The following is an 11,468-nucleotide window of genomic DNA, read 5'->3' on the forward strand; positions in this document are numbered from 1 at the left end:
CATGTCTGTGTTGATAGAACAATGAGATGACAGCTTCAAAAGTCAGGTTTATTTGCCCTAGTTTTTATCTGCACCCACACCCCCACCACCATGCTTAGAGTCTGAATAGATGCTTTGTCTAGCACATGAAGAGAGACAAAAATGACAGAATAAGGGTAGTTGACGTGGCATGGCTTAGCTGTCCATGAGTCTCTTTTGATATGTAGAAGTGGAGGAAGGGGGTGTCACGATGGCTACTAAAATGTTCTGGGAGGGGGGGAAAGTTGTGGGTAAGTCATCCAGAACCTGTAAATACTGTGGATGGAATGAATCACTTTGGTTTCTTTTTAGTCAGGAGGCAGCAAATTATTCAATAAAATGACACTGGAATCAGTTTTAGCAAAGTAGGAGGTGTGGAGTCAGGAGTGGTAATGCTGGTGGGAAGAAGAAAACCTCAAGGTTAAGATGAAACCACAAAGAAGAAAGGTTCAGTTCATTGAGATCTCTTTGAAAAGCCATCCAGACCACAGTGCAGTCCTAAAGCAAACATACCTCCTACACTACCTGCCTGGGCTAAACTAAGATGCAACATTTGTTAGCAGGGCCACCCACCTACAGGAAGGAAGGTGTGTGTGTGTGTGTGTGTGTGTGTGTGTGTGGATGATGGTAAGGAATATTCTCTAAGTGGGTGCTATGTTTATGTTACATACATTCTCATTCTTTGTATTCTTCCACTCCTGCATGATTCATTTAAATGTGACCTCTTGCTGTATCCTACTCATAAGTCCTGCACTGATGTTGTTCTCCTGAAGGCTCAGATGGGTCAGTTGTACCTGCGTCCTGCAAAGCAACGCGCCCATGATGTCGTTTCCCCCCACGTCGCTGATGCCGTTCCTGTCCAGATCCACCTGCCGCAGACTGACGTTCTCTTTCAGCATGTCAGCCAGCAGCCTGACCCCTGGGTCTCCCAAGTCGTTCTCGTCTAGGACGATCTGAGTCAGCGAGCTGTTTCCTTTGAGGCTGTCGAAAAGTTCCTTCCACGCCGCCAGATCGGCGCCGCTATTCTGCGCCAGCCCCAGGTACTGAAGATAGGAGTGGTGCCTCATGTATGATGCTAACATCTTTACCCCTTTGCTGCTCAGGCCATTTCCCCCAACATCTAGTTCCAAAAGCACAAAAACACTGAAAGGGCTCCACCCAGTGGGGAGCTGCAGAAGCATGTTCTGCTCCGATGGGAAAAGCACGGCCTCTTGGATGGCAGCAGCAGCTCTCGCTGTTTGCTCCTGCAGCTCAGCTATTCCATTCAACAGGGTCAGCAGTCCATGGTCACGCAGTTTGTTTCCAAACAAGCTGTAAGGAGAGAAAAATGTGGTTACCATGGAGATTTATTTGGATTCCTCCAGGAACTGCTCACTTCAAATGGTATGCCCTCGCAGCCTGATACTAAGCTTAACCTTGTAAAAAAAATTACAAGCGACAAAACGTTTTTTTTTCACACTGTCTGACAATTTTACATAAATGTGTTGTTTTCCGCTTCGAGGCCATTACATTATGAATAATTTACATATATATTTCCCTGTTATTGAGTCAGACATATTTAGTATCTTTATTCAAAAGGAGGTCTAAGGATTTGAACAATTACACACGTGTTTGAAATTATGCATTGGGGGGTTATTGTTAAAATGTACACGTGGAGTTTTAACATCATTTGATAAATATTTCTGCTGTACACATTAAATGAATAGTTCATCATTTCTCCTTTGTTTAATCCACACAAAACTGTGTGTAAACTACAGTTTGGGGAAGGTGCAAGACTTTTTCTAGCCTGAGACCAGTAACCTCCCAGAGTATTTGATGGTTGTCCTGACAGCGGCGCGAAACTAAGCTAATCAAACCGTATAATAATAGTATAATAATATTTTATGTATAATGTATAATTACATCTTGCAATGACTTTTTTCAATGTTCTTTTATATTTTGTTTTTTAAATGCTATAAAATTAAATAAAACACCCAAACGGAACTATCCACATTAATTGTTTTTTTTTAAATTTGGTTGAAAACCCCAAAACAAATTTGTGATATAGAAACTTTTTGAAAATGTGTCAAATTTGACCCGAGGACAACATGAGGGTTAAAAAAAAAGTTGATGTTCCTGGAACTGCTTGTAATTCAGTGTGTTTTCCAAATTCTGAAAAACATACCGGATTGTCATTCTTTTCTAGATTATTGATTACCGTGGATCAGTGTCTGGGACTTACTGCAAGCCTCTGATCTGAGGCTTCACTCTCAAAATGTCCAGCAGGATGTGGGCACCATACGGGCCAATGAGGTTGAGGTTGAGGTTGAGCAGTGTGACCTCGGACAGGCTGCTCTTCAAGGCCTCCGCCAGGCTCAGCAGAAGGTCGTCTGTCAGGCCCGTGTTCCTCAGAACCAGTTGCTCCACCTCATCGGATGTGCTCAGCACCGTTATCATGGCGTGGAGCTACAGTCACAAACCATGAGAAAGTCACAGACAGTGTTGGGAAGGATACATTCACACCGTATTCCGTTGCAGACTACAGAGTACATGCCCAAAAATGTAATATGTAACATATTCCGTTACATTACTGAATCTCAGTAACATATTCTGAATACTTGGATTACTTCCACATAGAATTGCATTTTATAAGTGTAGGAATGCGGCCATAAAATCCTGCTTACTAAACAGGCCTATTCTGTTGTGTTCTTCTGTTCCAACTGGCTGAATGTGTTAGGCCCAAGTCTCCCTGAAAGTGCACTATATTATAATTTGCTCTAGAGGAACAACGACAATAAGGCTATGTTTATGCAATAGATATTTTGCATTTTTTTAAAGAAAAGAATTTACCAATTTTCACTCATCAGTTTATTTATTTACTCAGTTGTTAAAAGTGGGAACATAGACAAACATAACACACTTTGTTTCTGTAACTTATCCCCTTAAAATAAAAAGCACCAGAAGGAAACTTGCGTTTTCCCTTACCCTTTTCCTGATTTTACAGGATAAAAACATGAAAGGAGGATATGAATATTGAGTTGCCTTCATTTATTTAGAGAGTGAATAAACTCTGTATCTCCCCAACACTGGTCATAGAAGTATGTGATGTTAGTTTTTGATTTGGTCGGTCTCAGTGCCAAATGTCAGTCGGAACTTTCCATTTTAGAGTTAAGACATATCTCCAAAAGGTTATCTTATCACAAAAAAAAGAAGAAAAAAAAGATGGCGATGCATTTTAGAGTGTACCCACTGGGCTTCGGAAAGTCCACAAGGCCAAGGGACTATGACCAAATTTTAGGAAACGGTCTCCCACAGGAGGAGGCAAGACTGTATGAATGAATGATGCAGTATACAACATATCATCTAACAACCTTTTAACCTCGATAACATGTTTTCCTAAAATACACAAATTTGATTTTGTTGCACACATAATTGTTTCCCTAATTTTGAAATACATTTTGCATCACAGCCTCAAGAACAGAATCTTGTGTTAAGTATTTCCCTGTTTGTGTGTGAGAGCAGCATAGTTTAAAAAATGTGGCTGGGAATGAGATGTGAGCGGCACAGGTGCTGGAGGTTTTCGAAACACAGAGACTGGGTGAGAGTCCATAAAGACATATGGTCTGGCTGTCGGCCACATCCACTCTGCCACTTTGCTAGACCTTGAGGAATTCTTCAGGACCTGTTGGAAGCTTTTTCATCATGATGGCTGCGACCGAGCCAACACGCCTGTCTGTCCCAGATAAAACTCAGTGACCATTTGTTACAACCGTGTGTGCATCAACCTCCAAATAATGGTCCTTTATGTTGGAATGGATTTTTTTTGCGAATGGATCAACTTTTTTATTAGTCAAAATACATGTTGCATACCAATGAGGTGATGCCCTTTCCCTGTAATTGAAGTAGTTTGGATGTTTTTGAATGTTAAGTCTAACGTTGAGAAGTTGATGAAATAATATATATATTATTACTATTATATAAAACATAATAGCAGTATACATTTTAATTTATATTCCATTGTTTCTGCTGAGTCATTGTGGAAATCTGGTAATATAATCTTCCATGTAAGGCTGAAAACTAAACAATAATCATCATGAACTAAAAGGAATTATACTGCATGTAACTGCTTGAAATTAACGGGAAATGTATCACTTTAAATGACAAATTGTTTCCACATTATCATACGTGTTAATATTTTAGATTAACAATATTAACATTGTTTTATATCATTTATAGCAATTAACAATTTATAACACAAATTAATGCTGCTGCATTATGCAGGGATGTGGCTATTTCAAGGGCTTTAATTCCAGTGTTTTAATGCCAAGAGTGTTTCTGGCAAAAGCATGGATTCACCACAGTAATTTGTGTTGGACACACACCTGCGCCTGCAGATCTTGTTCTTTAACAGGCTCTTCTTTGCCAGCACTCTGGCTGGCAGTGTCCTCTTCTTCCTCTGGCTCTCCATCAGGCTGCAGGACTGTATCACTTTCTGCACTGTGCTCCACATCTGAGCCTGGAGATTTGGGGCACGATGACAGCCTCTTCTGGAGCCGGCATCTCTCCAGGACTTGGCATACAAAGGGAAAACAAAACAACTTAGGCGCAATAAAACTGTCTCTCCCAAAGCCAAATGCAAACAGTGATATTGATACCCACTGTTGATGTGAGAATTTAATAATAAAATCTAAAATTCAGTTTGAGCATTTGTGTGTCGGTAGAGAAAAGCGATCTGCTGTGGTGAGATTTATGCATTTGTCTGTGTGTGTGTGTGTGTGTGTGTGTGTGTGTGTGTGTGTGTGTGTGTGTGTGTGTGTGTGTGTGTGTGTGCGTGTGCGTGGGTGCGTGTGTGCGCGAACAATGTCTGCATAACCTGTCCCACATGTCATCCATCTTCCTTCAGGCAGACATTGCTCAATGCGTCACTTTTTAGCAAATTCAAGCTTTTATGCTAAAGTGTATTATGTAAATCAGTTACAGCACTCCAGGGGGATTTCAGTACGCCCCTACTGTGCTGTTCCTTTACTCACTGTTTGCCTTGAACCAGTTGTGTTTGTTTAGGCCCTGCTCCAACGCCGTGCTCATTTCCACACATTCTTCATAGAAGTCTTTCAGTCTTTCCCCATCTCTGCTTTTCCTATTTGATCCAAGCTCCTTCTGTTTCTCTCTGTTCTGCTTAGTCAGTGCTTCCTCATCCTGCAATGAATCTTTAAAAAGAAAAACTCTTGGTTAAGAATAAAGAATATTAAATGGACATACCGCATGCAGATGAACTAAAGGTCAGCTGTATCTCCACTTGAAAGCGTAGAAGGGTTTTATGCTCCCATATTTGTCAATCTTCTCTTACGGGGATGAAAGCAGCTAAAAAAAAAAACAGTGCTCACCAGGAACTTTGCTCGTCGTGTTTGATCGCTGCTGCTCTTTCTGCAGCTCTGTGACATTGCTGGTAGGTTTCTGCTGCTTATGTCCTCGTCTGGCAGACAATGTTTTGTCTTCACATTTTTCAGTCACTGTTGACTTGTGCGAGCCCTCCAAGCCCTTACTGTCTTGTCCCTCTTCCCTCTTGTTTCCAGCTGATTTGCCTTTGCTCTCTTTGTGATTAGTTTGACCCTTGCGTCGTTTCTTCTTGGAAGTCTCTTTAATCCCAGCTACAGCAGGGTCTTCGCTGTCTGTAGATCCTCTGCTGCCTTCCCTGATATGGTTTTGTGTTCTCCTCCCTGATTTCCTCTTGGGTTTGGCTGGGATAAACAGAGGGGATGATGGACACGACTCGATGGTGTCTGCATTGGAGACATTAGACACAAAAAGAGAAGAGAAAGAGTATAAAAAATGCTTTATGGGACATTTTATCTTCAAACTAGTCCATTGAAATCACGGACTGGGCCTAATGTCAAAAAAATGTTCATGAATAAGCTTTAGGAAGTAATGGAAAATTGAGACACTCATTTCCAGGCTTTGTACCATTGCCAGGGCTCTTCTCTAGAGGGAAAATTAAATTGTCCTTTGTGCTGTTGTTCAACTGTTGGCAGGAGCTGTATTTGTTTCGGAGACTTGTGCATCTGAAAAAGATGAAAAGTGTTTCATCATGACTCACATTTCGTCCCCGGTACCAACACCATTCCCCCATGTCATGCAATATGCATCCTTTTCCCTCCTGTGTCGATCCACAATACATCATATCTTCAGAGAAATGGGTTTACCCAATCAGTTTTGACATGGTTCTAATTTTACATTCTCTGCCGATGCTGTCCCAGAGGTTGAAATCTGACCTGTAACAGGGTATCCCACCAGCCAGCCAAGCCAATCTGAAGCAGCTCTTCCGGCCCTGCTGGAAGCCGGGAGCGTAGCGGTACTCGCAGCACGAACTGATTCTGGCCACCATGATGCCGTTCACGTACAAGGTGGCACTGAAGGGGAAACCTCTGTGTCTCTGAGAGACAAACTGAAACTGCTCTGAAAGGTACAAGGAGACAATATTAAGTAATGCTTGAAGGTTGAAGATGATTTGATAGATGTAACTGATTTACTGTGGTTATGAGCTATGAGACACTTCGGTTGGAATCATCCAGTTTCTTTTTATAAGATTATTTTTTGGTGCTTTGGAGATGACACGCAGCAAAGGACCAAAGGTCGGATTCTAACCCGGTCCACTACAGGACTCAGCCAACACGCTCTTACTGGGTGAGCTAGAGGTCGCCCCACAGCAGTGGTTTCTAATGTTTTTTGGCTTGTGACCCGTGATAGCCATGTGCAACCCATTGTAACAGGTTGCATGTTAGAGTTTGCAATCACTCTGTGGATTTAAGTTTGCTTAATTCCGTTCTCGTCATTGCTTTCGTCTTGGGTTTTGTTGTAAGTTGAGTGCACTGCCGGTTAAAACTGCCTATACACACACTGATAATACGGTAAAGTAATATCACTTCCAGATTGTTTGTGTGGTTTTTGATAAAGTCAACGTACTGTACATCACTGCTGACAAAATTAAGTCACGACGAGTGAGTGGAGCTCCCATGTGAAAGTGAAAACGATGATTCAGAATCGTCAATTCAGTTTGAGGATTTAATGTTAAAGATTTCTTCATCCATGTACTGAATACATGTTATGTCTATGAGCTATACGCACTACGGTACACTTGAGGAGTGATGTTTCCTCCTAAGATTGGTAAATTTCAATTTCAGGCTTGAAGAGGTAAAAAGCTTCTGAGAAAAAAACCTCAGAAAAGAACACATTATTTTTTCTGGACAACAATGTATCACGTTGTTTTTTTTAAAGGAACCAAATCAAGTCCCATTTCCATCTAATATCTGATATCCATCTAAGATTTCTGTTTCCACCGTTATGAAGGTGAAGGAAATTGTGTTTGTGGTGCTCACAGCAACAAGCAATGACTCTGGATAATCTACAGAACACACTGTCTAAATCTTTCCCAGCGAATATTTCTCCTTTAATGATTGATGAAAACTGTTCTCAACAACTATCCTTCACACCAAAGTAACATTTAGTAATAAGCCAATATACGTATGTCATGTGGAGTACACTATATAAAGTCAATTATGAGATAAATATAAAGTCATAACAAATGTAACTGCTGAATTTTGAATGTGGTTTTGTGTCTTTTGTTTAATCCTTTCAATTTATAGAGTTACAGAATATTTTGTAAACAGATCACAAACACACAGTTCCAAGCAGAAATCCATCTGCTCTTTCTTGTACATCTGCCTGACATTGGGATTCCCTCTCTCCCTGACGGTTGTGCAGTGTGTATCATCATGTACCGGCTGCAAACACAAAATAACTTGTCTTGTCTCCTGACATTTTTTTTAATTTCATGTGATGTGAGTCAAGTCACACATCAGCTTTTCTATTATTCTTATTCAACTGAAAAACTGCCTTGGGCAAACATCCTTTTTCACAATGTGGCTTTGAGTAATTTAAATGTGTGAAAAGACAGAGAAGATTTTACACCAAATCACAATTGCCTATTATTCTTGGCGTGTTTATTGGGGGAAAACACCTTTCCTATGGATGAAAAAAAAATAAAAATGAAAAGACATTTAAAGGCCAAATTCCATCTGCTAAATTCTCTTTTGTGCATGTTCTAGCAAAACAGCTGTAAATTTCACAGTTCCTACCTCCAGGAGACAGCACGCCTTTGAAGACACAGATATTCTCCCCTCCGTTGACTTGCTGGAGGACTTTCAGCTCGTCTTGACCTGACCCCAACCCTGACCCCCGACGACCTTGTCCTAGGTAGGTCATTGTCACGGTGACGTTGGATTTCTTTGCCTCTTTTTGTGCCTTTAGGTTACTCTGCTATGTAAAGAGAGAACGGTAGAAAAAGCAAAAACGTTTGAGTTTGAAAAGAAGTTTCAAAGCTTTCCCAAGGGACGATAAAGAGATATGAGATTACCTGTTTTTTAGGGTGACCTCCAGTTCTCTGAGAGGCAACTGAGGAGAAAGATCCTCTTCTTTTGTCATACAGGTAAGGGCAGGACTGACTCAGAGACCCTCCCATTGACTTTAGACTTGACGCCTTCGTTGTAATGGCTGGGAGGTAAAAGTCGTCTTTACCACCTCTGCTAAGACGGGCGGCTGCATCATCCAGCTAGGTGCGGTAAATACAATAGCAAAATAGGTGAATCCATCTGACATCACATTCAACTCTAATGTAAACCATAATAACCCTCTTTAACAGCGCACAAAGCTAGTTAATTCATTATGAGTGCAACATGTAAAAAGGATGTAAAGAGAAACACAAAATCACCCTTTTGAAATTCTTAAAGGTCCCATGGCATCATTTTATGATGTTTTTAACATTAACATGCATTCCCCAAGCCTGCCTTTGAGAAAATGAAAGCCAAGATAGGCTGATCTGGAATCTTACCCCTTATGTGGTCATAAAGGGCAAGGTTACCTCCCCTTTCTCTGCTTTGCCTGCCAAGAGAATTTGGCCCACCCATGAGAAAGAAAGAGACATCATGGCTTTCAAACAGTTGCTCAAGGCGACGCCCCCAGCCTCCACCTTGCTCCCCTCTTCTCTCCTCCTCAATACCATTTAAAGCTACAGACACAGAACTGGCATGTCTTAAGGAAAGTTCATTGTGGGACTGGCTCTAGTGGCTGTAATTCTGCACCAAAGCTAAATTCCGGGAAAGAGACTTCAGATATGGTATTAGGGGACCACTAAGGCCTAAATAAAAGCATCCAAAAAGCAGCATGTCAGAGGATCTTTAACTGTTTTATATCAAAAAAGTGCTCCCCGCCTGTAATGAAGTAAATCCATACCTCCCTGTAATAATAATAATAATAATAATAATAATAATAATAATAATACACTGTTCAAAAAGCTGAAAGCTGACCTTGTAGATCTCCACAGTGTCAGGATTCTCCAGGACGAGGAGTTTGCTCTTCGCTCTGATCAGGCTGGCGATTGAGCGGATCATTTTAGCATCTCTACCAGGCTGAGCTGGAATCTGTAAGTTAAGCAATTGTTAAAGAAGCTTCAGAGCTGAAAAGTCAGACATGGCTCATAAACACACGCTAATTAGAAACATACAGGAGTATCTCTGTCTCCTCCGTTGACCCCCCTGTAAAAGAGATCCTGGAGGAGAGCCTGGCTGTTTCTCCTGATTCTTCTCATTGAGTCCTCCTGATAAAGTAAGAGAAGAGAACATACAGTAAAGATGCTTAACATTAAATACTTTTTTTAATTACTTTTTTGTATTTTAGTTTAGGATTTAATTTGATGCTTTGATACAGAGTTGCCTGAGTAAAGAAATGCTGACATGTATAGATCACACATTTACAGGGTAAGCAAATAGCCGTGCTCTGCTGATATTTTTGTGGAGGGGAAGATAGATACAACTTCAGAGTGGCATTAATCTTCTCATCTGACTCTTGACAAGAAAGCCAATGTTTTGCATTTTCCAAAGGTGATTAGGTAACTAGATTACGTCTTCCACTTTTAATCAGAGTTGTATACGGTCATTCAATAAGGCACATCTGCCTTGGTTGCGGTTTCAATTCCCATCTGGGCCTCACATGTTGAAAATAAAAATAAATCCCACTGAAGATGACAGTGATCTTTTCTTTTTTCCACTGTAAACTAACAAGCCTCCATTGTTCCCTTCACAGCCTGTCAGTGACTTACAGTATCTGTAACCTAATCACTTCATCCGTGGCCATGTCATCTGCTGGGCTGAGTACTTCTGGGAGAGGAGGCAGCCGGCAGACAACCATGTCCAGAGATTAGCACCCTATGTATGCATGAGTGCACCTCAGCCTTCGGATGGTAAATTGCAAAAAATATGGGCCTTTGGTGGTAAAGAAGTGTTTGAAGTTTGTTCTAACTCCCAAAAACTTTATTTTTAAGCACTTTACTACAGTAACCATACTCTTTCCTGCACCCTTTAGTGGCTGGAAAGAGAACAAACTTCCCTACCAGTAGGCTAAATAGACCAACATTTGTTTGTGACAAACCCTGAGCTGCAACCAAGTCTCTCTTCAGTTTTAAAGCTTAAATCTTACAACTGCTTAAAGGGTTACTACTGATTTTGTAACCTGGACCCTGTTTTCCTATGTTTTTGTGTCTAAGAAACTAATGGGAACAACAATCTTTGTCAGCAGTGGCAAAACAAGCTACAATGTTTAGGGCAATTGTCCAGCTTGTATTTACCTTCACAAAAGTGCTTGTTTTGCCACTGACAAGCTTAGATTAATATTCCAAATGTCTGACAACATCATGCAACAGATTTCTAAGAAGGTCGACCTTTGTTTCAAAGAGCAAGATCCTTTTATTAACATAAAAACATCCACAAAAACCCACCAGACTCGTTATTATAAACAGTAAACAAACAGTAATTTTATCGTAAAATACACTGACTTACGTTACTATTTAACAACTGAATAAAAACATACATAATTGTGTATTACTCTTTTTTGTTTTGTTATTTTGTTTATTTGACCGGAACAGTGCCCATTAATCAACAGCAAAGTAACGAGTATGAGCCAGAGTTAGCTCAGCAGGCTAATTTTCATCTGCTGACACTGGCCAGTTTTAAAATGGCAACCTAAAAATTTAAATACAAAAAAATGACTTAATAAAACATAAAAGCCACAAACACATGCCAACAATCAAACAGGCACAATGCAACAATTAACAAACACAACACATCAGACAGCCCTTCAACAAGTTTACTGTAATCAGTCATATTGTCCCATACTGCTTTTTGCTGGTACTTCTTTCTGTTAAAAGGTGTTTAATCTCCTCTGTCTATTTTCGCCCCTCACTAAAACCCTCACAGGACGGAGATCTTACCTGTTGTCTTATCCGGGTAAGGAGCTGAATGTGACTTTCCACCAAGTGATCTGATACCTCCACAGCTGTTGATCTCCTGTTCTCTGCTCTCTCTTCACACAGCCAGCCACTGACACCTGAGCAGCCAACACCTTTGACACTGAACCCCCCCCCC

The 11,468-nt window shown here is 40.7% G+C and overlaps 1 protein-coding gene across 1 annotated transcript; it reads right to left on the reverse strand.

Moving 5' to 3' along the window:
- Positions 1-201: 201 nt before the first annotated feature.
- On the reverse strand, positions 202-9,940 carry LOC116689117 (uncharacterized). Its single transcript, XM_032515499.1, has 11 exons — positions 9,554-9,940; positions 9,357-9,470; positions 8,408-8,602; positions 8,130-8,307; positions 6,267-6,450; positions 5,959-6,056; positions 5,382-5,777; positions 5,028-5,204; positions 4,380-4,567; positions 2,240-2,463; positions 202-1,329 (listed from the first exon to the last, which is right to left on the reverse strand). The coding sequence occupies exons 1-11, from the start codon at positions 9,689-9,691 to the stop codon at positions 726-728; spliced, it is 2,496 nt and encodes an 831-aa protein (XP_032371390.1). The 5' UTR covers positions 9,692-9,940; the 3' UTR covers positions 202-725.
- Positions 9,941-11,468: the final 1,528 nt, after the last annotated feature.

This window comes from Etheostoma spectabile, chromosome 5, assembly GCF_008692095.1.
Source record: "Etheostoma spectabile isolate EspeVRDwgs_2016 chromosome 5, UIUC_Espe_1.0, whole genome shotgun sequence".
Lineage (NCBI taxonomy): Eukaryota > Metazoa > Chordata > Actinopteri > Perciformes > Percidae > Etheostoma > Etheostoma spectabile.